Source organism: Phoca vitulina, unplaced genomic scaffold (assembly GCF_004348235.1).
Source record: "Phoca vitulina isolate PV1807 unplaced genomic scaffold, GSC_HSeal_1.0 scaffold111, whole genome shotgun sequence".
In the NCBI taxonomy this organism is placed as follows: domain Eukaryota; kingdom Metazoa; phylum Chordata; class Mammalia; order Carnivora; family Phocidae; genus Phoca; species Phoca vitulina.
In genome coordinates, this window is record NW_022589814.1 from 1,129,693 (window position 1) to 1,155,303 (window position 25,611).

The window sequence follows — 25,611 nt, forward strand, 5'->3', positions numbered from 1 at the left end:
TAATGTGCTGTTTCAATTTCGTTTGCTAGTAGTTTGATGACAGTTTTTGCATCTTCATTTATCAGGAATGATGGCCTGTAGTTTTCTTGTAGTGTCCTTATCTGGCTTTGCTATCAGGGTAATTTTGGCCTCTTAAAATGAGTTTGGAAGTCTGGCCTCTTCAACTTTTTGGTAAGAATTTGAGAAGGATTGGTATTAATTCTTTAAATGTTTGGTGAATGTACCAGGAAAACGATCTGGTCCTATGCTTTTCTGTATTGGGTATGTTTTGATTACTGATTTAATCTTCTTACTCATTATTGGTCTGTTCAGATTTTCTATTTCTTCATTATCCACTATTGATATTCTAGGAATTTATCCAATTCTTCTAGGTCATCCAATATGTTGGCAATTTGTTCATATGTAGTTTTCTTTTTTATTATTTTTTAAATTTTAATTCCACTATAGTTAACATACAGTGTTATATTAGTTTTAGGAATGCAGTATAGTGATTCAACAATTCTTTACATTACTCAGTGCTCATCATAAGTGTATTCTTAAACCCCACCACCTATTTCACCCATCTCCCTCCCCACCTCCCCACCAGTAACCATCAGTTTGTTCTCTATAGTGAAGAGTCTGTTTCTTGGTTTGTCTCTCTCTCCTTTTTTTCTTTGTTTTGTTTCTTAAATTCCACGTGTAAGTGAAATCACAGGTAGTCTCTTAATCCTTTATATCTCTGTGGTATCATTTGTAATGTCTCCTCATTTCTAGCTAAAATGTCATCTATTTCGTTCATCTTTTCCAAAAAACCCGCTTTTACTTTTATTGAGCTTTTCTATTTTTTTTTTTTTTTTTGGTCTCTATTTCATCTATTTCTGCTGTGGTCATTTTCCTTCCTTCTACTAATTTTGGCATTAGTTTGTTCTTTTGTATCCTTGAGTTATAAAGTTAGGTTGTGTATTTGAGATCTTTCTTGTTTCTTACCGTAGTCATTTATCCCTGTAAACTTCTCAGAACTACTTTTGGTGCATCCCGTAAGTTTTGATATGTTGTGTTTCCATTGTTTTTTGTCCTGATATTTTTAAATTTCCCTTTTGATTCCTTTTTTTGATTCATTGGTTCTTCAGGAATGTATTGTTTAGTTTCCACATATTGTGAATTTTCCAGTTTTCCTCCTATTATTGATTTCTAGTTTTATACCATTGTGGTTAGGAAAGATACTTGGTATAATTTCAGTCTCTTAAATTTGCTAAGACTTGTTTTGTAACTTACTATGTAATCTATGTGGGAGAATGTTTTATGTACATTTGAGAAGAGTGTGTATTCTACTGTTCAGTGAAATGTTCTGTATATTCCTGGTAGGTTGCCATTTGCAACAATATGGATGGAGCTAGAAAGTATTATGCTAAGCAAAATAAGTCAGAGAAAGACAAATACCATATGATTTCACTTATATGTGGAATTTAAGAAACAAAACAAATAAAGGGAAAAGATAGGCAAACCAAGAAACACACTCTTATCTATAGAGAACAAACTGATGTCACCATGGGGGAGGTAATGGGGGGATGGGTTAAATAGGTGATGGGGATTAAGGAGTACACTTGTGATGAGCACCGGGTGTTGAATGGAAGTGTTGAATCACTATATTGTACACCTGAAACTAATATCACACTGTATATTAACTGGAATTTAAATAAAAACTTTAAAAAAACGTATAGTTTAAATTCAGAATTTCCTTATATTCTGTCAGGACAATCTATCCATTGTTGAAAGTAGGGTGGTGACATCCCCTATCATTATGTATTGTTATCTCTTTCTCCCTTCAGATCTGTTAGTATTTGCTTTTAATGTATTTAGGTGCTCCAGTATTGTGTGCATATAATTTACAGTTGTTACATGCTGTTTGAATTAACCCCTTTATCATTATATAATGACCTTCTTTGTCTCTTGTTACACGTTTTGAGTAAGAGTGTATTTTGTCTGATACAAGTATAGCTGCCCATGCTCTCCTTTCATTTCTTTTGCATAGAATATCTTTTTCCATCCCTTCACTTTGAGTCTACATGTGTCTTTAAAGCTGAAGTGAGTCCATGTAAGCTGAAGTGAGTCCATGGGTCTTGTTTGTTTAAATTTTATTTAAATTCAATTAATTAACATATAATGTATTATTTGTTTCTGGGGTACAGGTCTGTAATTCATCAGTCTTATACCCAGTGTAATTACAACACATACCCTCCCCAATGTCCCATCACCCAGTTACCCCATCCCTCCACCCCCCTCCCCTCTAGCAATCCTCAGTTTGTTTCCTATGATTAAGAGTCTCTTATGGTTTGTCTCCTTCTCTGGTTTTGTCTTGTTTCATTTTTTCCTTTCTTCCCCTATGATCCTTTGCCTTGTTTCTTAAATTCCACATATCAGTGAGATCATATAATAATTGTCTTTCTCTGATTGACTTATTTCACTTAGCATAATACCCCCTAGTTCCATCTATGTTGTTGCAAATGGCAATATTTCATTTTTTGATGGTTGCGTAATATTCCATTGTATATATATATTTATATACCACATCTTCTTTATCCATTCATCTGTCGATGGACATCTGGGCTTTTTCCATAGTTTGGCTATTACGGGCATTGCTGCTATACATTGGGGTGCAGGTGCCTTTTCGGATCACTACATTTGTATCTTTGGGGTAAATACCGAGTAGTGCAGTTGCTGGGTCGTAGGGTAGCTCTATTTTCAACTTTTGGAGGAACCTCCATACTGTTTTCCAGAGTGGCTGCACCATTTTGCATTCCCACCAGCAGTGTAGGAGGGTTCCCCTTTCTCCACATCCTCACCAACATCATTTCCTGATGCGTTAATTTTAGCCATTCTGACTGGTGTGAGGTGGTATTTCATTGTGGTTTTGATTTGGATTTCCCTGGTGCCAAGTGATGTTGAGCACTTTTTCATGTGTCTTTTGGCCATTTGGATGTTCTTGGAGAAATGTCTGTTCATGTCTTCTGCCCATTTCTTGATTGGGTCTTGTTTTTCTAATCCATCCAGCCACTCCATGCCTTTTAATTGGAAAATCAATACATCTACATTTAGAGTTATTATTGATAGGCGAGGACTTAGTAATGCCATCTTACTGTTTTATGGCAGTTTTGTATTTTCCTTGTCCTTTCTTCCTCTCTCTCTGCCTTCCTTTGTGAATTGATGGTTTTCCATAGTAGTATGCTTTGATTCCTTTCTGTTTATCTTTTTTGTATCTAATCTACGTTTTTGCTTTGTGGTTACCAGGAGCCTACATAAAACATCTTATAGCTAAGTCTTTTTTAAGCTAATAACAACTTTGATCACACCCACTCTACCCTTTTACTCCCCCCAACCTCATTTTATGTTTTTAATGTTCAGTTTACCTCTTTTTAAATTGTATATTCATTAACAAATTATTTTAGCTCTTACCATTTTTAATATTTTTGTCCTTTAAACTTTGTCATCCATGGGTGATTCCTTTTTTTGTTTGTTTTTACAAACCCTTGTGTCGAGGGCTGACTTTCAATAGATCACAGTGAGGGTGCTGCTCTGCTATGTACAAAACCCTGACCCAGAAGCAGATCATCTTCAAATGGTTTAGCACCATCAAATGGTTTAGCACCAGGTTCCCCACGAACGTGCATTGCGTGACAGGCGAGGGGGCGGCCCCCTTTCCGGCCGCACCCTGTTTCCCGGGACAAGGGGCTCTGAGCACCGGACCCTGGTCCCGACACACGGCAGGGGCGGTAGGGGACCGGCTATCTGAGGCCATCTGAGGCCCCGTGGCACTGCTCTGTCGTTTTGCCTGGGCGGGATTCTGACTTAGAGGTGTTCATTCATAATCCCACAGATGGTAGCTTTGCCCATGGGTGATTCTTTAAGACCATGTTCTCCTGGGGCTCCTCAGAGTGGCTGTAGCTGGTTCATAGGCCACTGCAGGGTCTGTAGCTGAGACCAGTATGCAGGTCTATTACCCAATACGCAGGTGGGTGAGACTACCCCCCCCATCCTTTGGCTTATGGGGCTAGGTTCCCCAACTCCAACAAAGGCACTTTTGTCCATGGATGGATGCCAAATTGTTGCATAGGGGCAGTGAGATAGGTCTTATTTGGCCATCATGCTAACATCACTGCTCATGCTCATGTTGCTGTAATTTTTTTTCCTTTGTGTGTTTCATAGTGTCTTGTTTCTTTGTATATACCTCATAGTTTTTTTCTTGAATAATGGACATTTTTAATATAATGTGGCAACTCTGGAAATCAAATTCTCACTCTTCCCCAGGGTTTGTTGTTATGGTTTGTTGTTGTTTCTTTATTTTACTTTTTTTTAAGTTTGTACCTTTTAAAGATTTTATTTGACAGAGAGAGAGCACAAGCAGGGAGAGTGGCAGGCAGAGGGAGAAGGAGAAGCAGGCTCCCCAAAGAGCAAGGGAAGCCCAAGGTGGGGCTCGATCCCAGGACCCCGGGATCATGACCTGAGCCGAAGGCAGTCGCTTAACCAACTGAGCCACCCAGGCGCCCAGTTGTTGTTTCTTTAGACTTTTCTGAACTGATTTCATAATTATGTGATCATTAATGCTCTTAGCTTAGGGGTTGGCTAGTGATTTCCCTTAAACTCCTAAACAAGAAAATACATACCTCCCCCCCCCCCAGTCTTTGCAGGTAAGTTTTGTGTGTATGTTCAGTGGCAATACTCCTATCTTCACTACTCAACCAGGATGTTTATAACTATGCCTTAGCCTTCACTTGTGACTTGCACAGAGCCTGATGATCACCCAGGCGTGTAGAACTTGGGGCCTTCTTGGGTCTTTTCTGAGAATGTGTTTAACCTTGGGCGTACATGTGGCCTTCTAGATTCCCAGGAGTCTGTGGAACTTTTCCAAGCCCTTATTCTCCAAAGCATCTCACTCCCCAGCCATTTCCCCCCCATACTTTCCAGTTTGTCTATTGTTTAGCCCTTGTCCCAGGAAGCAGGGATTAATGCATTTGCTTTTTAATGTTTTCAACAAATGTTCACCCCACCCTTGGGAGCATTCCGAATCAGGCAAAAATGATATCTCAAACACTGTTGAAAATGCAAGTGAGTTTATTAAGTAAGAATATATGGCTGGAGGTTTGGATTTGGAGGCCAGTAGTAGTGCACAATTTAGTCATTTTCCCCCATTACCTTAGGGGCTAGTACTTGATGAGTTTTTAGACTTTGTGGTGACAGAGTATAGTAGGAGTAGGCAATATAGAGTCTTCTGCTTTGCAACTTGGTTCATGTCGAAAAAACTGTAGAGCATGTGATTCCTCACTGTAGTGAGGAAGGTGAACAGGCTGAGAGCATGGAAAGCATAATATAGTACTGAAGGCCTGATGGGATAAGACTGACCTGTCAGCAGGTATGACTGAAGGCATGTATAATTGCTTATAGTTGCTTATGTTCTTCCCAGTAGCATCCTCACAGAACAGTGAAATTGATCTCGTTGGAGAAATCACCTTTAGGCAGACCTTGAGTCTTAAGTCCTTGCTTCTGTTTGCTCCCTGTCTTTGTTGGACTTTCACAGTGGATGTCTTCTCAATGCCAACACCGTATTCCAAGCAGCCACATACTCTTAAATATTTTATACACAGGGCTACTTTAAGCACTAACACTGCCTTTTTCCTTTTTTAGAGCTGGGGTGGAAAGGAGAATGGCTTTGGACTTGCAGAATGTTGCAGAGACTTGCATATGATGGTAAGTAACTCTGGGATATGGGTATCTTTTGGCAGAGCTATGTGTGGTCTCTTTTTGAGCCTTACTTTACAATGAATATATGGTATATTAAGTTGCCACTTCACATCAGGACCTTTGAGGAACCTGAGATCAATTGAGACATAGCACATCTTGTCTAGAAATGCTTAGGTCCTCAGTGTGCTGACAGTAGGAACAATCTCAGAAACACAGTATATGTTCATACCCAGCTCTTGAGTAGGAAGCTGTATTTGGTGAATCCGTTTGAAAGTGTTGAAAAATCCCAGAAAGGGTATTTGCTTGCGTTCTCTCACTGAAACTATTGGAATTCTGGGCAGTATGGTGTGGTTTTTAAGAATGGATGCTTGGGGAACAGTCCTGCCATGAAGGTTATTGAGAACTTAAAATGTTCTGTGTGTTTTCCATGTTTACTCCTCATGCCCTGTCCTGTTCATACCTTTCATCCATGCTTAGGTTAGAAGGTTAAGCCATCCTCCCTTCTGCTTTGATACGTTGTTTTGGAACTACAGGGTACAGTTGGATTTGTTAAAAACAGTTGTGCCAAGAAGCAACATACTTTCCAGCAGATGTTGCTCTTTTTGTCAGTTTGTCGTGTATAGGACAAATAGCTGCGATGAAATTCAGTGAATTTATCTTAGCAAGCCTTTTTTCCCTGGGAGAATGGTTCTTTTTCTGGTCAAAGAAAACTACAAATTAAAACAAATTACTTTCCCACCTTAGTTGGTATACGTTCTTTAGTGTGCGTTATATGAATGAATATTGGGTAATACGGGAGGTAAGTATTGTCTCTTTAATAAAGGTACATAAATCTTAAAGAGTATTCAGTTTGGAATTCTAATTATGAGAAAATGACTTTCGTCTTAAAGTTGGTTAATTCTGAGCCTCCTTTTGTATATCAAGCTTGTTCTTTACCCCTTGTCAAAACAGTATGATACACTCTACTAAGTTTGTATGATGTCTGTCTTGGGCCCAGTCTGTGTTAAGAAATCGCACATCCTTTTATTTATTGATATTTGGTATATCAGTGAGACTTTGAAACATATGATGTGTACTTTAAAAGGAAGTAATACATACGCATGTTTTTAGAAATACATATGCATGCAATTTCAAAATTGTATACAATAATCAATTTTTAAAATTAATGTGTTATGTAAATATAATTCAGTAATTCTCCATTCTCAGAAGCAACCATGCTATGCTACTGGTTTGTTTTAAGGATTCATTCTAATGGGCATGCTGTTGTCGTCTTAATTTTGTCTTTGCTTTTCTAGAGTTAAAGAGGATTCGTTGTCAGGGTCTGGTTCATATTGACTTGGTATTTACCTGTGCAGAAAAGCATTTTGATACCATGGGAAGTGGTGTAGAATGGTATGAAAGGGAGTATTAAGAAGGTACACTAATGAAGCATAGTTTGAATAAAATATTTCAAAAGGTGATGGTATACACTAAAGTTTCCATAACAATGTTCTTTTCTATTCCCAAGTTGGTACCTAGAGCCTTGTATTTGTTCTCCATCCTTTCTTGGATTCTTATTCATTATTGCTTGGCCGACTTGCCTCTCTTTTTCTTCTTGAAAATAGCTACAGTCAGAATTGATCTCTTGAAAGAAAGAGCAACCAATAACTTATCAGTAAGAAATGTGAAGGCTTTTGGAGCTCTGGGCTCCATCCTCCTGATTTTGTGTTGTTATAGGACATCTGAGTTCTGCTAAGACGAGGGGTGAAGGCGCTATAGCTGCTGACTACACTGCTCATTCTGCTGCTACAATGAGTTGGACAAATGGTTAGGACTTTGAAGGATGATTTGGGGAGAAGATGGTATCTGATTATTTCATGTGCTTTATACACAGAAATACCCACCCAGTGCAACTACACTACACTTTGAATTCTATGCAGACCCTGGGGCCGAGGTCAAAATCGAGAAAAGGGTGAGTCTCATTCAGACTTGTTCTGATAGAGTCTGTGATGGACTTCTAGGACTCCTCAGTTAAATGAGAGGATGGTTTTGAGCTGCATTGCTGCCCTCCCAAGTTAAATATACCTAGCAGCTTCTCAGGAATAACTCTTCATAGGTTTGGATCTTATATTGGAGCTGCTGAAAGATAGGACTCCCCTATGAGGCATTGCCATGACTTGTGCGTTTTTCTCCGTCTCAGTTGAGAATTCCAACATTCAGTTTAATAGTCTGGATAGTGATCACTCAATTTTCTCTATTAGCCAGTTTGTAAGAAGTCTATATATTGCTTACAAGGGTCCTGCTTCAGTTATCTAGTCATTCCATATTCTTTGAGGAGACAATAAAATTCAGTTTTGTTTATAAGTAGCTTAGTGAGTAAGATTTTTTCCCTACCTATAGGATAATAAATAATCTTTCTAGATTATGGCTCCTTGAAAACAGCTGTAGTACATATCTAGGGTGGAAACCATTTTCATGGATTTGGTCTTTGCTATGAATACAGAGGCTGTGGGAATTAAGTTAGGTTTAAAAAGGGATAAGGAAGAGAAAAGAGACAAAACAGTAGACAAATACAGAGAACAAACTGGTGGTTGCTGGAGTGGAGGTGCGTAGAGGGGTGGGTGAAATAAAGGGGATTAAAAGTACACTCACTGTGATGAGCACTGAGTAATGTGGAAGTGCTGAATCATTATACTGTACACTTGAAACAAATATAACAGTGTATATTAATTATACTTCAGTTAAAAATAACAAAACTTTTTTAAAAAGGATAAGGAATATTAAATGTGTCTGACTATGTGCATTATATTTTGATACTATTGTCTTCAAAGAAGCTTTCTTGAAAATATTCTATATATAAAATGGGTATTTTGGGGGACTCTAAAGTTACCTTGATTTTAAGAGCATTCAGTTAGGCTTCAACCTAGGGTGACATCTTGGTTTTCAGACAGCTCTCTTTTAGTCTTATGGAAAGGGAAGCTAAGGTATTAACAGTGACTTCTAACAACTCTATCTTTTTAATTTCAGACAAGTAGTAACACACTACATTATATTCACATAGAGCAACTTGACAAGGTAAGAGGAATATTTGACTGTTGGCTAGTTTCCTAACATTCAGTTTACTTTTTGTTCCTAACCAATTTTTTTCTAATGTAGATTTCAGAAAGCCCTTCTGAAATCATGGAATCTCTTACCAAAATGTACAGCATTCCTAAGGATAAGCAGGTATGATAGGTCCTCATATTTATCTAAAGGGTATGGTTGTTACCCATGTAGATTAATGATACTTGCTGGGCTGGGAGACAGCATATCAGAAGGAAAGGAGTCAGATCATGGGTAAATTAGCCTCTGTGAACCTTCGTTTCCTCATGTTTTATGAGACCAACACCTACTAACTTCCTAGGTAGGTTCTTAGGAGAGATTGAGGAAGACATAAGCTGCTTTACTCATGCAAATCTGGTGTTAGTATCTCAACACTTTACAGACGAAAGGAGAAAACATTTAGTTCTGTGGGGTTTTTTTCATTGTTACGGTGATAAAATATTTGATTTGATTAATAACAATCAGAACTTGTGCCAAATGTCTTCAGCTTGTTGCCTATCAGTATAGTGATAGTTCTTGGCTTATGTTGGGATATTGGGATTCTCTGAGCCTGTGTTTTGTGGCTCTCATTTTGTCAGGTAACCACAGAGTAGAACTGTTCTGTTTGACACCTTAACAAATAGCAACAGTAAACCATTTTACCAAATATCCCAATAGGTAAGATTTAGCCCTCAGAAAGTACATTCACCGTTTTCATTGGTTTCCTAATTTAGGCCTTTATTCCTACAGATGCTGTTATTTACACACATACGGCTGGCCCATGGCTTTTCTAATCACAGGAAACGATTGCAAGCTGTTCAAGCCAGGCTGCATGCAATATCTATATTAGGTAAGAGAATAACACTACAATTAACAGGCCCTGATTAGGCAATTTAGACATGATTTCCTTTGAGCTTCATCTGTGTCTTTGTTCCTGTGAGGCTTATTGTAGTTATCTAGGTGGCAAGTTAAATTGTAAAATTATGCCTGCATTTCTAATGTTCACTGTATTCATCATTCTTGAGCTCCTTAATGTTGTATTAGAAAACAGTGTAATACTTACAGACCTATCACGTGGGTTTAGTCTTGATTTGGCCCTTTTTCTTTTAGATGGATGTTCAGGTAGTCCTCTCTCCTGGCCCCTATTCTTCCTCTTGTCATTTCATCTTCCTCTTCTGTCCCGTCAGTAGTATAATTTCAAAGTTAATTTTCAAGGTATTCATTAAGTCAATACTGTGCATTTTACTTTAGAGTAATAGAAAGGACACTGGTTTTGCAATCAGTCCTGGGCTCTCATCCGGATTCTGCAGATGATTAGCTACATGTTTATGCTTTTGGCCTGTTTCTTCATTTAATATTGGGACAGCACTTAACCTTATAGGCTGATACAGGGGTTAAATGAAAACCGGTAAAGCACCTAGCACAAGCTAGGCACATAGAAGGTATAAAATGGTAGCTGCTGTTAATATTACCAGCTTTAGTTACGTTATTACTTGTTTGTCTCCTCTTTTAAACTGAGTTCCTTGAAGTGAAATTCATAACTCTTCTTTTTGTACTCACACCTAGCATAACTTCTGGGGCGTTAATGGATACATGTTTGTTAAACTAAATGAATGTGCTCAAATCCCTTAGTTTGTACTTCAGGAGACTATGTCTACTATTACCTCTGTGTGAGATACACTGAAAGTGGATTACACTCATTCTCAGCTTTTACTCCACAGTGTCATATGTTTCTGACTTAGTCTGCAGTAGTCCAAATTCTGTTCTTTACAGCCTGTATAAGTGTTTCCAGTGAAAAACAGAAGCAGCACATGAAGAGACGAAAATGGAAGTCTATATCCAAGGCATAATAGTTACTATATCAAGTAGTGATATTATAAAAAATTAACTCTTCACACTTCCATTTCCAAAAATCCTTGCTCATGACAACCAGTACTAATAGGAGAGTCTGTAGTTTGGAGAATATTTAGGGCTTACCACCATATTTGATCAATCTTCTAGAATTCAGTGATTCTGCCCTCCAGTGCTGGTTGGAAGGGAATCTTTTCCCAGAACCAGTAGGTGCCAAAAGGTTTGTCATTAGGCAGTGGCTTGACCACTGCCTTCTTGCCTAAAGTGTTTATTTCTCCTTTTGCAGTGTATTCCAATGCCTTGCAGGAGTCAGCAAACAGTATCTTGTATAATGGGTTGATAGAGGAGTTGGTAGATGTCCTTCAGATAACAGATAAGCAGCTTATGGTAAGTATTAACATTCTCCTGTGTATGTCAGGCTCATGTGTATTTATTTTCCTTTTGGTTTTTCCCACGGGTTTAGAATGAACCCCAAGAGGGAAGCTTAGCTCTTTTACTCTTCCTCTTTGGATATTTAGCTGCAGAGTTAAGTGCTGGATTTTCAGTGTTAGTCTCAACAGACCTCCATCTACCCCAAACCATTATCAGTAGAATGACTTTAATTTTGAGTTCTGGGTATTAGCAACTTGGTTCAATCATCTACCTTTTTTTTTTAGATTTATTTTATTTATTAGAGAGAGTGAGGGGGAGGTGCAGAGGGAGAGGATCTCAAGCAGACTCTATACTGAGCACGGGGCTCAATATCATGACCCTGAGATCATGACCTGAGCCGTAATCAAGATTTGGACACTTAAACTGACTGAGCCACCCAGGTGCCCCCAGTCATCTACTACTTATTTAATACATCACATGTTTACCTTCCATTTTCATAGGAGATTAAAGCTGCTTCTCTACGAACATTAACATCAATTGTCCACTTGGAGAGAACTCCCAAACTCAGCAGTATTATTGACTGTACTGGAACTGCCTCTTACCATGGATTTTTGCCGGTACTTGTGCGGAACTGTATCCAGGCCATGATTGGTAAGTTTTGATGATTGTTACTTTAGGTAGCAAGAACTTCACCCTTGCTTTTGTCAGTCTTTGTTTAACATCTTTCCATCTTAACATTAAATTCTGAGCTTACTTTTTTTCTGTCTCTCCCAACCTCCCATATAGATCCTTCCATGGATCCATACCCTCACCAGTTTGCCACTGCTCTCTTCTCTTTTTTATACCATCTGGCCAGCTACGATGCTGGTGGTGAAGCCTTGGTCTCCTGTGGAATGATGGAAGCCTTATTGAAGGTGCTCTGCTTTTTTTTTTAAATACATTTGTGGGGAAACCAACTAAGAGCAGGGTGTAGAGTTACAGGTTTGGAATGGTTAATAGTGAGAGCAGATAGCATAAGAAAGTTGACCCAGAAAATGTTATTCTTAATTTTTCTAGTTTGGCATTCTAGTTATCTGTCTCATTAACAATTTTTAAGTGTAGCTATCTCCATTAATAAGAATTGATCAGTCTAACATGGTCTGAGAGTCAGGCTCCAGTTACTAGTCAAGACTAGCCATATCTTATTATGACCTTAGGCTGTTACCCTAAAGAAAAAATATGTAAAGGTACTTCGTAAATTGTGCTATTAAGGTAATTGGCTTTACTGTGTGCTTGGCTTTTTTCTCCCTGAATATTTCATTTAATCCTGAAAAGTAATTTTATGTCCCCATTATCTCAGGAGGTTCAGTCCCAGAAGTAATAGAGCTATCATTTGACAAACCTGTTTCTTTTCTCCCACACTGTACTTGCCTCCCTGAGATCTGGACTGCATGTTTCCAAAATAATTATTCACAGTTTTGTGTCTTTTCATTTGATTGGCTTTGCCTTTTTTTCTCTCCTCAATAGGTCATAAAGTTTCTTGGTGATGAACAGGACCAGATAACATTTGTCACCAGAGCTGTCAGAGTGGTTGACCTCATCACCAACCTGGACATGGCAGCTTTTCAATCCCATAGTGGACTTTCTATCTTCATTTATAGACTTGAGGTATTATTATACAAGGAGCACTTTGCATAGACATACCCAGTAAGACCTGAGCCTAGGAATCCTAGTATCCTAATAACCCTAAAGAGCCATCTTAGCCCTTTTCTGTTTTTAGAAACCAGTTTTATAATCTGCCTGTGACATTCTTTCATTATAATTATTTTTAACTCCTGGTATATATGTAGGATTTTCTTACTACTTTTCCCTTGATTGTAGCATGAAGTAGATTTGTGTCGAAAAGAATGTCCATTTGTGATCAAGCCAAAGATCCAGAGACCCAGTACTACACAAGAAGGAGAAGAAATGGAAACTGATATGGATGGTAATTAACAGTTACTAAGTCAGAATTTTCATTCTTCCTCCTCATAAATTCCAAAGTGCACAAGTGACTTGAGTGTGTATTTTCAGCAACAGAACAGTGTTTTTCTATGTAAATGATTTGTGTATTGTTTTTCATGAGGATAACTATAAAAGGAGGAGGCACAAGTTGTTGGGAATAGTGATGGAAGGTGAAGCAGATAGTAGAGCTGCAGTAGAGCCCCCCCCAATCACTGTGGGATGTTAATCTGTTTTATTTCAAGACTTAATAGCTGTTTTCTAAGTATTGGTTCATTATCTTCTTATTCCCACTAAAATGTAAGCTCCATGAGATCAGGGTACTGTTTTATTCACTGCTCTTTCTTTAACAGTGCCTGATATATTGTAGGTGTTTAAATATGTGTTTGGGAAAGATAAGGAGAATGTAGACTCATTAGGGACCTTATGAAACTATCAGGCTATTTTGAGAAGGAAGAGGAGAGGTGACGAAGTTGTTGAATAGGCAACATGTTTTAAATCATGAAGTCAAAAAGCTAGGCAACCAGATATTCTTAATCTTTGGGTGCATCATCATGTGTGTTCTTTTTTTTTTTTAATCTCCCTGCCCCCCCATGCATAGTTCATGATAATAGTAATAAAGAAAAAAAAGTTCCCTAAAACAGCTTTCTTAGAATTTAAATTCTTACCTTGGTGACCCAGGATGTCATTACATGAATCTGTTATCATGCTTATGATAAAGGTACTAAAATTTATAATGCTTTCATTCTTGATACTCAATACCCATAGGAAGCTGTTCCTTTTTCTCTATTGTTTTTCCTGAACACAGTTATTTACATGCATTGCTGTCCCTAGAAGCTCCTTTACCCAATTTCTATCTCTGGTTTATTGTGGGCAAGCTGGCATTTGAGTTAATGGGTGAGATCCCAGAGTGTTGATTAAAATGTGACATCTAAATAGAAGACTATTTAAAAGCCTGTTTATTATAAATCAGGTGTTGTCAAGCTTGAATATGCATAAGAATAAATTAAAGTGCTTGCTAAAAATGTAGATCTCAGGGGTGCCTGGGTGGCTCAGTTGGTTAAGCATCCAGCTCTTAATTTCAGCTCAGGTCATGATATCAGGATCGTGAGATTGAACCCCCCACATCAGATTCTGCACTCATTGTGGAGTCTGCTTGAGATTCTCTCCCTCTCCCCCTCCCCCCGCTTGTGCACTCGTGCTCTCTCTCTCAAAATAAATAAAATTTTTAAAAAGTTGTAGACCCCATCTGCAATGTTTGATTCAGTAAGTGTGCAAGTGAAGACCAGGAAAATCCCATGTTTTTAAAAATTTTTTTAAAGATTTTATTTATTTAGAGAGAGCATGTACAAGCAGGGGGTGGGGATGGCAGAGGGAGAGAGAGAATCTCAAACAGGCTCCCTGCTGAGTGCAGAGCCCTACTTGGGGCATGATCCCACAACCCTGAGATCATGACCTGAGCTGAAAACAAGAGTCAGATGCTTAAACAACTGAGCCACCCAGGCACCCCAGGAAATCCACATTTTTAACAACCAATCTAGGTGATTCTGATGTATTTGTAGAGAAAATTTTATATTCAATAAAATGGTTACAAAACTATGAGTTTGTGCTTCCTGTATATAAGTAGGCACAAGTATGTATGTTTGTATATGTATAAAAAGATTGGAAGAAAGTATTTCAAAATATAAACAATGGTTTATTACTATTGGAGCTTAATTATATTTTACAAATTGTAAGAAGTAATTATGTATCTTGTACTTCATTAAAATTAGAAAAAGCTCTACCTACAGTCTGCTACCCACCAGTAGTGTGTGAAATTGCATGTTTTACTTACCACTATTTTTCCTCCCACATTGGTGGCTGAGAAATATTGAAGGGGACTTCTTTTGAAGGAATGTTTTTAACTTGCATGTCTTAAATAACTAGTGCTGTTAAATACCTTTCTATTTGTTTGTGGAAAGCTTACATTTTTATATTGGGTCTCAGTATCATAATCTGTCACCATTTTTATATCATTTATCTCGCCTTAATGGGAAAAAAATTTCTCAATCGTTCTTTTGGTGGTGCTTTTATTCTAACTAGTTTCTTTATCATAACTTTTACTTTAGTTGCAGATGTGACTATGGAAACTAGTCCAGGCTCATCCATCTCTATGGAGCACCGGCTAGATGTTGAATTAAGGGCATCAAGTTCTAGTAGCAGCACTAGCCTCTCCTCTGGCTCTGGCCCTGGCCCCCGTCCTGGTGGGTAGACAAGTAGATACCCAGTCTTTCACACTGAATTACTAAACTAGTCAAGAAGGTACTTTGGGAGCAGCTTCAGTGGTACGCTTGGAGGTTTGCTTCTTAGGACTATACATGTTACTTTGCCATTCTGGTGTCCATTTTCTCATATTAACATTTATTTCATAGTTTTCCAACTGTTCACACATTATTTTATCAAAGCAGCCATGTCAGAGATCAGATAATATCTAAAAGAGGAATTGAGGATCAAGAGAGTTAATCTTCTTACTTGCACTTTTACTTCAGTCTTTTCATTTTAGTATTAGTTTTGTGTAGTTCTTGGTGATTTATTTTCCCAGTTTTCAAAGCTTCCCAATATCCAGAGATCTTCACTTCGAATGTCTGCTAGTGTTGATATAGTGTATGTGCATCTCTTAAAAAATTGTTTTATGTGCCTGCTCATTGTGGTCTAATGGTGAACTCAGTATAATCCTCCATCTTTCTCCCTTGCCAGGAGTCCAGTGTATTCCACAAAGAGCAGCACTTCTCAAATCCATGTTGAATTTCCTCAAGAAGGCCATTCAAGACCCTGCTTTCTCAGATGGCATACGACATGGTATTTGATTTTAAATTCTTTCTTGAAGGATGTTTGACTCTCTCCAAAGATTAGTTCTTTTGATACTGTTGCTACTCTTGTAGTAAGACAGGCTTAAGAAAAGGCATGCCATTTTGAATAGCTTTTAGTCATTTAGTGTCACTTTTCCTAGACCTAAGGATTCTCTAGCTATTTTCATAATGATTCACCCATTTTTTTTCCTTTTTCAGCTTTTGACTCTGTGCTCACTTCCAGCCTGCTCCTCCACTTTGTCTGTGTCTGTATTCTTTTGTTCTTTGACCCACTGTTAAGAGGCTATTTCATGGACAAAGAATAAATAATAGAATATGAGGAGGAGTGAAGTAGAAACCATTAGACTGGAATCAACACAGGAGTTTGTTTACCACAGTGGTGGTATATATAATATATTGCTCCATCATCTCTACCCATCAAACTACTTCTGGACTGATCATATTCTCCTTGATGTTCACTTTTCTTTTCTCTTAGTGATGGATGGTTCTCTCCCTACCTCCCTGAAGCACATCATCAGTAATGCAGAATACTATGGCCCATCACTCTTCCTCCTAGGTAAGTGGTATTGATAGTTGGGCTATACCAAGCTGGAATAACTGGGCAGCGTTCTCTGTATATTTTATATCTTTATAGTGTTTTACTGTCCACCTTTGTCCTCTGTGTTGTTATGTATCTTTCTAGTTGGTGATGAAATAAAGGTCAGAATTCAGTTTCAAATATCCATTTCTTTGAATGCCAAATATACCTTCTATAAGCAGTATATTATAAATCATTTGTGATACGTAATATTGTACATTGTGCTGTACTTAACATTGCAAGTGTGATAAGCATGTCTTTATTCAATGGTTAGTCCCAATCTTGGTCTGGAAAATTCAGTCAGCATGGTTTCCATTCTTAGCACTGAATGTCAGATCCACAAACTGTAATATAGAAAATTATTTCTCGCTGTAGAAAATGCAGTTTGGGAAGCTGTGGGTACTTTGTAATTATTTGTAAAAATGCCTTGCAATTTTATGTTGGCAATATTCTGCGTATTGCTGTTGTTAAAACTTCATTTTTATTAATTGTCATTTATTGAGTGCCATACATATTCAGGACAGTGAGATACGTCAGTTTCTAGAATTCTCCTTAAAACTAAAGGAATGTAGTGGGAAGTGTAGAAATAAAACCTCCTTGTACCAGTAGCACATGTTTTTTTAATACTTTGGGGTATCTGGAGGGAGTAGTTTTGGCTACTACAATTTAGGTACTTGTTCCCTTGCTGAAGCAGATTCGGGTTTTTATATTTTAAGTTTATATCCTATGACCTTGCTAAATTCACTTAGTAGTTCATAATTGCTTTGTTAATTTCTTAAGATATTCTGTATAGTCTTCTCATCTACAAATAGTTCTTCTTTTAATAATCATTTTGCTTTTTATGGCTTACTGCATTGGCAAAGATTTCCTATACAATGCCAAATAGAAGTGGTGAGAATGGGCCTCTTCACTTTGTTCCCAAACTCAGGGGAAAGCATTCAGTATTTCATCACTAAATTTGAGGTTAGCAGAAGGTTTTGTTCCTCTTTATCAGGTTGAGGAAGTATTCCCTTATACTATAGCAACTCCATCTTGACATGGAGAGACACCCTCCCAAGTTTAGGTTCATATGGCAGAACTCATGACAGCAGTCTTTGGTACGATTGAAGATTTGTTACACAGGTGGAGAAGTCCCAAGTTAAGATGCAGGGAAGAAGGATGGCTCTCTCTGGGAGAAAGTCCCAAAACAGAGAGAAAAGCAAGTGCACAGTCATCAAGGGGAAGTTTAAAGGAGGCAGCAAGAGGACATGTGTGCTTATGGGGTGGAGGCAGGGAGCAGGTGAGCCCTCAGAATGACACAGGAAGCCAGAAATGAGACTTAGAGCACTAAAGCAAACATAGTGGAGGTCAAAATTCCTTCTCTAGAGTCTTAATTCATCCTTGCTGTTTGAATTAGCATAGTAACCTTCCTGGTTTACTATAAATAACTTGTACTTGAGAGGGACCAAATTTGCAAAGCCAACTCAAAATAATTAGGCCAACAATTATTATTGTAGCTCCATAAATGATAGTGTAGAGCCTTTCACTGTAGCCAGAAGGAGACAGCCAGGAAAAAAAATTAATGGGGGCCTGAGAATCTCTTGGCACATTTTTTAGTGTAGTTGGCTGTTTATTTTGTTTGTTTGTTTTATTTGAACTATTCTGGATACCTTAATCTGTATTACTGACCCACATGCAGGAGGAAGTCCCCTTTAAGGCACAAACGCCACCTTAAAATAACAGTAGTTTAATACCAATCTGTTTTAAGATTTTATTTTTTTATTTATTTTAGAAAGAGAAAGTGCACACACATGCACAAGCGGGCGGTAGAGTGGGGAGGGAAGGGGGAAAGAATCTCAAGAAGACTCTGCACTCAGTGTGGAGCCCAATGCAAGGCTTGATCCCACGACCCCAAGATTGTGACCTGAGCTGAAACCAAGAGTCGGATGCTCAACCAACTGAGCCACCCAGGCAGCCCCAATCTTTTTTACCAGTTATAGCAACTAGACTTCTTTTTCCCTCATTAAGGGCTTCTAAGAAGGCTTGAGCTGTTTGGTTTATGTGGTTGGCCAGGAGTTGTGCCATTGTGTGGTTAGCTTCTAGAGGAAGCATCTATGTCACAGAATTAAAAACACCTAATCTTGTGCCCATTACACCAAAGACAGTGATGCAGCCCAATATACAAGATAAAAAGATGGCCCAGTGCTCCCTTTTGTGGCAAGACTTGATGAACAAGCTGGACATTCTGGTTGGATCTAGGGTACCTAGATACTAAATACCCCTAAGACACAGGTCAGGGTGTATGGATTAGAAGGGAGCAGTTGGTGGAGTAGAGTGTATGACCTTGCTGAATAGGAGTTGTGTCATAGGAGATCCAGTAGCCCAAGGTGCCTGGAGGGTGGAGTTTCTAGTGGCCAAATTATATCAGAGCAGACATGCGAGGGCAGAATAGTCCCAACAAGAGGGACATCATTGTGTAGACTCCGGATTGGTGGGGAAGGCTAGGAAGGGCATGAAGTCAGTAAGGAAGCTCTGTTGAGGTTGTGCTGTCCTGCTGCAACAGTTCTATGATAAAACCAACCAAATAAAGATTCTGACTCTTCCCAAATTCAACCTCTGACTCTTCTACCCCACTTTTATACCCAACTGTATCCCTTTCTAATTTCCCCAGCTGCCTTTCCTTCTCTCGTTTCTGTTCCTAGACTAGCTGATGCCAACGCCATGGTGGTGGTTATTTAACCAGAGAGGATGGCATATAGTCAATATGAATATTGAAAACCTCCCAGGGGACAAGAGTTATTTGTATAACATTGCCTGGGCTTGGGCATCTGTTAGCATTGCTAGAGTTTTAGTGCTCAGGTGACCTTCTCTGTTACCATTATATAAATACTGTCTTTCAAGTTGAGGAAGATGGGAAATCTTGGTGCAGTGATGGTGGAATAATGGATAGTGAAATGTGAGACTGTCAGATTAAGGAAAGTCAGCTGATGGGGCCATTGGAATTGTGACGAGTGATATGGCCACCCATTACAGGGGCTGTCACCACTGAGGCTGGGATTATCAATTGTGCTGAAGTCATCATCTAGGATAGTGGGTTGATGGGAGTCCTGGCCTAACCCCAAAACTTTGATGGAAGGTTTTATACATTTGAGAAATAATTACAGAAGTGATTTTGAGTATTCCTTTGTCTCTAGGAGTTACAGAGTAATTTCTTACTGGGAACTATGGACTGATTGAATATCCCCAAACAGTTGAGGTCACAGCATGGGGATAAAGGAGCCCAAGTAGTTTGGCATTGAGTCGGAATGGTAGATTCCCAGACGCAGGCCATGAGCCAAATCTAGCATTGCTAGGCCAACCAGAACCAGAGTGTTCCATAATATTTTCAGACCTGTTGAGATCTGTAGGTCTTGGCATGTTGGAGGTGTCGGTTTATTATGGAAGTCACAGGCATTGTTATCCCAGGTCCTGTAGTGGTATAGGGTGGATCCAGAGCTAGCATCCCTACTTAAGAATGTTAGTACTGGGAACTAATTTAAGATCTTCCTTTACTTTTTAGAAGAACCATAAAATTGTAGGTGTGGGAACAGGCAGGCACCGAGACCTCCATTTACAAAGAGGGACCTCCAGTTAGTGAACCTTTAAAACTATTATATTGGGAAAAGACTTTAGCAAAGACCTTTTTTGTGGCATACAGAATAGTCTGAAAGGGCAGAGGCCCTCAATTTTCAGTGGATCCCATTCTGTTACCCACTTTAAATACAGGCACCAATCTAGCATAGGTTGCACCAAGATCAAAAAAGGGGCAGTGTCTTTAAGTGAGAAGGGATTCTGTTTGGTTATTATAGATTCATACATGGAAAGTGTTCCTTTTACGGCTAGAAAAGGAATAGGGAGGTCCTTGTTGCATTTTGTTAGGATGTCATATGACTTAAAAGGTTGAGAGTTCAGGATAACTAAGATAAAGTGGGTAAAAGACCCATTTAGGAGACCATTGTCCATTTTTTTTAAATTTAAGAGCATGCCCTTAAGTAGGCTATTATGTTTTTGTGTTAGGTCTGCTGTCTGCAGAGGATAAGACAAATCAGAAGTTCCAGGTGATGCCTTGTTTTTATTGCCTGTGCCCAGACTGAATGAATAAAATGTGTACCCACATCAGGTCAGAGTTATTTGGAAGCTAAAAGGAAACTAACATTTAGTGAGGCCTATATTAAGTGTTGGCAGTAGCATGGCAGGAGGGATAAACCAAGAGCAGGCTTGTGTAACATTGAATCTTTGTGAGGGAATAGTAACTTGCACCAGCAGACTGGGGCAGTGGCTTAATAAAATGAATTTGCCAGTCAGAGAAGGAGTTATTCACCCCTTTGTATGGATTCCCATTGACCATGATACCAATGGCAGGACAGGGTGCAAAGATCACATTGGTAGGCTAGCGTTTGGGCCAGGGCCAGTAGCATTGGATGCTATGGCACTGAGCCCAAATTTTAAGGGTCTGGAGACTGAGATCACTGGAAGTCTCATGGGACCTGTTGAGCTGAGGGCAGGGAGTAATATCTGAGCTTATTTGAGAAGTGTGAACAAGTTAGTCAGCTAGGGCATAAAAATGAGGTTCCTGTGTGGCAACCTTGGTATGAGTTGAGACATCAGACTTTAATTGTAATACGTGAAGTCTGAGCAGCAGTATGTTCCCAATGTAGAAAGCCTGATAGGGCATGATACTGAATGTGGTAACTTTTGAGCCCATCAACCAACAACCCACTAAGGCTACCCAGTTAGCTACCATCTGGGAGTCTATAAAAATATGAACAATGGTCATACCTTGATTGAGGTGTCCTCCAGTGCCAAAATGACTGTGGTCTGCTCTCTAGTTGGGCTGACTCTTGAAGACCCATCCTTTATCAGGAGTGACCTGGTCATGGGTTGGAAAGCAGCAACTTTCCAGCAGGTTCCATCACATGTGATTAGTGTTATTGCCATCTGTAACATAAATGGACTCTGTTTCTACTGGAGTTCCTATTCAATGAAGGTGTGTCCCTGTGCTTTTAAGACAAAAGCCGGAGGCTGTGAGTTCACGTTTTGACTTATTTTGGACCTTTAACTATAATTTACTTTGTCTGCTCTTCACATTTTAAAAGATATTTTAGGTGTTTAATCCAGCTTTTAGTCGTTTTCAGCAGAATGATTTATTAAAGTATTGTGCCTTTTTATCTTAAAGGAAGAATTTTCTATGTTGGTGTATTTTTTTTGTGATCACCAATATGTTTGTTTTTCTTTTTCCTAGAGTCTTGTGTCTTAATTTTTTTCATATTCTGAATCTTACACTAGCTTTTTTACTCCTTTTTTGGTAATGGTTTTACTCTTACATTTTATTGACATCTAAACTTCAAAAATTTCTTAATCTGTCTTCTGCCAGACTGGACAACATAAGATCTTCAACCTGCCTTCACATCACCCCTTTCTCATCATTTTCATTGTCTTTTTTAGTAACTCTTTGACTTTCCTTTTCTGATTCATGTTTCAGTTTTGTTGGAGTACATCTTCGGGTAATTTTTAAAGTGTCATACTTCTTTTCCTTTCAGAATTTTGTGGACATTTCTCCATTGTCTTTTAATGTTACATATTTTAGGTAACCATGATGTTAAACTGGTTCTTGTTCCTTTGTAGGTAACTTCATTTTCTCTTTGCTCTAGGAGTTTACAGATTTCACCAGGACGTACTTAGTTCTGTTTCTTTTCAGTATTCTTTCATAGCACTTGGTTAGGCCCTTTTTAAAATCTGATAATTTTTTTCTTGCTTCAGGAAAATTCCTGTGGTTCCTTTTAACTTAAGTATTCTCTCTTGGAAACCCTGTTGTATAGCTAGTACACCTACCATGTTGATCTCATGTCACTTTCTGAGAGAATTTCTCTGTATAATCTTTCAAGATGCCTACTGCAGTATCAAATTTTTAATTTTTTCTTACAAACTTTGTAAATTTCTAATTATTTCCTTATTCTTAAGGGACGCTTTGTCTTTTTTTTTAATTTTTTTATTGTTATGTTAATCCCCATACATTACATCATTAGTTTTAGATATAGTGTTCCATGATTCATTGTTTGTGCATAACACCCAGTGCTCCATGCAGAACGTGCCCTCCTCAATACCCATCACCAGGCTAACCCATCCTCCCAACCCCCTCCCCTCTAGAACCCTCAGTTTGTTTTTCAGAGTCCATTGTCTCTCATGGTTCTTCTCCCCCTCCAATTTCCCCCCCTTCATTCTTCCCCTCCTGCTACATTCTTCTTCTTCTTTTTTTCTTTCTTAACATATATTGCATTATTTGTTTCAGAGGTACAGATCTGAGATTCAACAGTCTTGCACAATTCACAGCGCTTACCAGAACACATACCCTCCCCAGTGTCCATCACCCAGTCACCCCATCCCTCCCACCCCACCCCCCACTCCAGCAACCCTCAGTTTGTTTCCTGAGATTAAGAATTCCTCATATCAGTGAGGTCATATGATACATGTCTTTCTCTGTTTGACTTATTTCGCTCAGCATAATACCCTCCAGTTCCATCCACGTCGTTGCAAATGGCAAGATCTAAGGGACCCTTTGTCTTAACACATTATTGCTGTTTTATGGATTTTGTAGGTTCTAGAATGTGATTTTTATCATTAATTTTTTAAGAGTTATCTTTCATTACTTAATTTATAGTTGCTAGGTTCCACATGGAGCCATTTGGTTTTTGTGTTTCCTTTTTAAAATTCTAATATTTGGGGGGGGGGAGTAAATTAAAAAAATTCTAATATTTGGTCATCTGTTAATTTTAAAAGAGGGTTTAAACTGTCCCATTGCACAGTAGCATTATGACAGCATTATAGTTAGACCATGGTAAAATAACAGATTTGATGTCTTAGTAACTTCTAGTAGAACACTAATTTTAGTTTATGAATACTCAATTTTAGTAACCTCTTGTAATTTAGACATTTGTAAAAAAAAAAAAAAAGTCTATGGAAGGTTGTATTATATACCAGTAGGAACCCAAAAAAGGACTGTATTTTCCATAAGTTTATAGTCCATCAGGCCATTGACAACTGTTGGTCCCCAGTAATTGTCATATATTTGCTATTTCAATGACATTTGGAGTAGATTCACCCTCTTTGTCAGGTTTTAAAATCAAAATTTTTAAATCTCATACAATGAGTTGGGAAGCCTTGTCTTAATTGCTCCTAGAAGGTTTAATAACCTCACATGTAAAACTGTCAGTTTAGGGACACCTGGGTGGCTCAGTCGGTTAAGCATCTGCCTTCAGCTCAGGTCATGATCCCAGGGTCCTGGGATTGAGTCTTGCATCTGGCTCCTTGTTCAGCGGGGAGCCTGCTTCTCCCTCTGCCTGCCACTCCCCCTGCTTGTGCACGTGCGCACTCTCTGTCTTTCTCTGACAGATGAATAAATCTTTTTTAAAAGTAATAAAACTGTTGGTTTGGTGCCTTTCTGTTACTTGGTATTTTTTAAGAAATTATTGTGGTTATTAGGTTAGTCTGCTTTGCTATCATTTCTTGAGAGTCAATTTTTATGACATTTTCTTACAAAAGCATTGCATTTCACTTGTTAGCATACAGTTTGTAAAAGAATTTTATTTATTCTGAATCCTGTTAGATCTCCTTTTTTCATTGCTGACATATTGCTTGCTTTTCTTGGATTTCCCATAAGCTTGTAAGCTTTTTCAGTCTTTTCAGAGGGTTAGTTATTGGTTTTAATTATTCGTGCTTTTTGCTTGCGGTTTCACTTTTTTTTTCTATTATTTCTAGCTTCACTTTTGGTTACCTTTTAATGAATGCATTAATTTCCCCTTGAGCACTGATAATAGTCTATAAGGCCATGTTAAATATCATATTGTCAAAAATTGGTCAGATTACATACCTAAGAACTCTTAACATTGCTAGTGGTATTTTAAAATTGCTAAAAGGCTTTTGAGAAGACATTTTGTCCATTCCATCAGTTGTTTACATTCACTTCAATCCAGCAAACCACCCCCCCATCTTAGATATTTTCCCTGCATTTTAAACAAAAAAGGATGTGTTTTTAGGTTTATCAGTTCTCATAATTTTGGACTGGTTTATATCCACGGTGGTTCATGTATTTAGTGGAACATGATCTGGTGTATGTAGTGAAATGATTTCTATAATCAAGCTAATTAACAAATCATCTCATATAGTTACCTTTTTTTTCACTTGATAAAAGCACTGAAATTTACTCTCTTGGTATATTTTTCAGTATTCAATATGGTATTATTAATTATCATTATACCTGTACATTGCCCATAAAAATCTTGAAAGTTTGTCACCTAGTTCTTAATAGTGACCTTCTGATGAAGCAGTATTAGGGGCGTTCATTTCAGAGTAAGTACAAGTATTTAAATTGTTGTACATAGATTATGTTTTTTTTCAGCCTTTGGAATTTTATTGTTAATACCTGTGAAGAATCTCTCAATTTCTCCTATTTCTCATCTTTTTTAGCTACTGAAGTGGTGACTGTGTTTGTATTTCAAGAACCATCACTGCTATCCTCACTCCAGGACAATGGATTAACAGATGTCATGCTTCATGCACTGCTTATCAAAGATGTGAGTCCTTTACTGCTTCTCTGTAAAGAATGCTCTGTGCATACCCCTCCCCACAATATATCCCTCCCCTCCTATCTCTCTGTGCAATACCCTGGTCAAAGTTTCGTGGCATCTACACCTGAACACTTTCAGAGGTCTTCAGACTCACTTGATCTTCTTTCTAGGTTCCTGCTACCCGTGAAGTCCTTGGCTCCCTCCCAAATGTATTCAGTGCACTCTGCTTGAATGCCCGAGGTCTTCAGTCATTTGTACAGTGTCAGCCTTTTGAACGTCTTTTCAAAGTTCTTCTGTCTCCAGATTACCTCCCAGCCATGCGAAGGAGGAGGAGTTCTGATCCTCTTGGTAAGTCACCAGGATTTATCTTAAAATAATTGGTTTACTGTTGTGCCAAGATTTTAGATGATTATCAAGGCACCAATTGGTAAGAAAACCCTTTCTTGACCTCACATCATTTCTCTGGCTAGGTGTGCTAAGCTTAATGGGAATTATCACTATAGTTATCACTGTAGCACTATATATATTGTATTGCAGGTAAAAAGAATACTTCACCCTTATCCTCTGCCCATAATATTTTCATGCTTCTCAACAGTTCATTGTGTGGGTGTGTGTGTGTTTTCAA

General features: G+C 38.4%; 1 protein-coding gene across 9 annotated transcripts in view; it reads left to right on the top strand.

Moving 5' to 3' along the window:
- The window catches only part of HUWE1 (HECT, UBA and WWE domain containing E3 ubiquitin protein ligase 1), a 162,845-nt gene that overhangs the window by 57,084 nt on the left and 80,150 nt on the right, over positions 1–25,611 (top strand). For all 9 annotated transcript variants that reach the window (XM_032398210.1, XM_032398204.1, XM_032398211.1 and 6 more), the window contains 15 exons: positions 5,659–5,721; positions 7,589–7,666; positions 8,722–8,769; positions 8,851–8,919; positions 9,526–9,625; positions 10,913–11,013; positions 11,499–11,649; positions 11,785–11,912; positions 12,505–12,645; positions 12,859–12,964; positions 15,087–15,221; positions 15,715–15,816; positions 16,303–16,383; positions 24,886–24,992; positions 25,157–25,334. In XM_032398210.1, the coding sequence (XP_032254101.1) occupies positions 5,659–5,721; positions 7,589–7,666; positions 8,722–8,769; positions 8,851–8,919; positions 9,526–9,625; positions 10,913–11,013; positions 11,499–11,649; positions 11,785–11,912; positions 12,505–12,645; positions 12,859–12,964; positions 15,087–15,221; positions 15,715–15,816; positions 16,303–16,383; positions 24,886–24,992; positions 25,157–25,334 (1,588 nt within the window). The remainder of the gene's footprint in view (positions 1–5,658; positions 5,722–7,588; positions 7,667–8,721; positions 8,770–8,850; positions 8,920–9,525; positions 9,626–10,912; positions 11,014–11,498; positions 11,650–11,784; positions 11,913–12,504; positions 12,646–12,858; positions 12,965–15,086; positions 15,222–15,714; positions 15,817–16,302; positions 16,384–24,885; positions 24,993–25,156; positions 25,335–25,611) is intronic.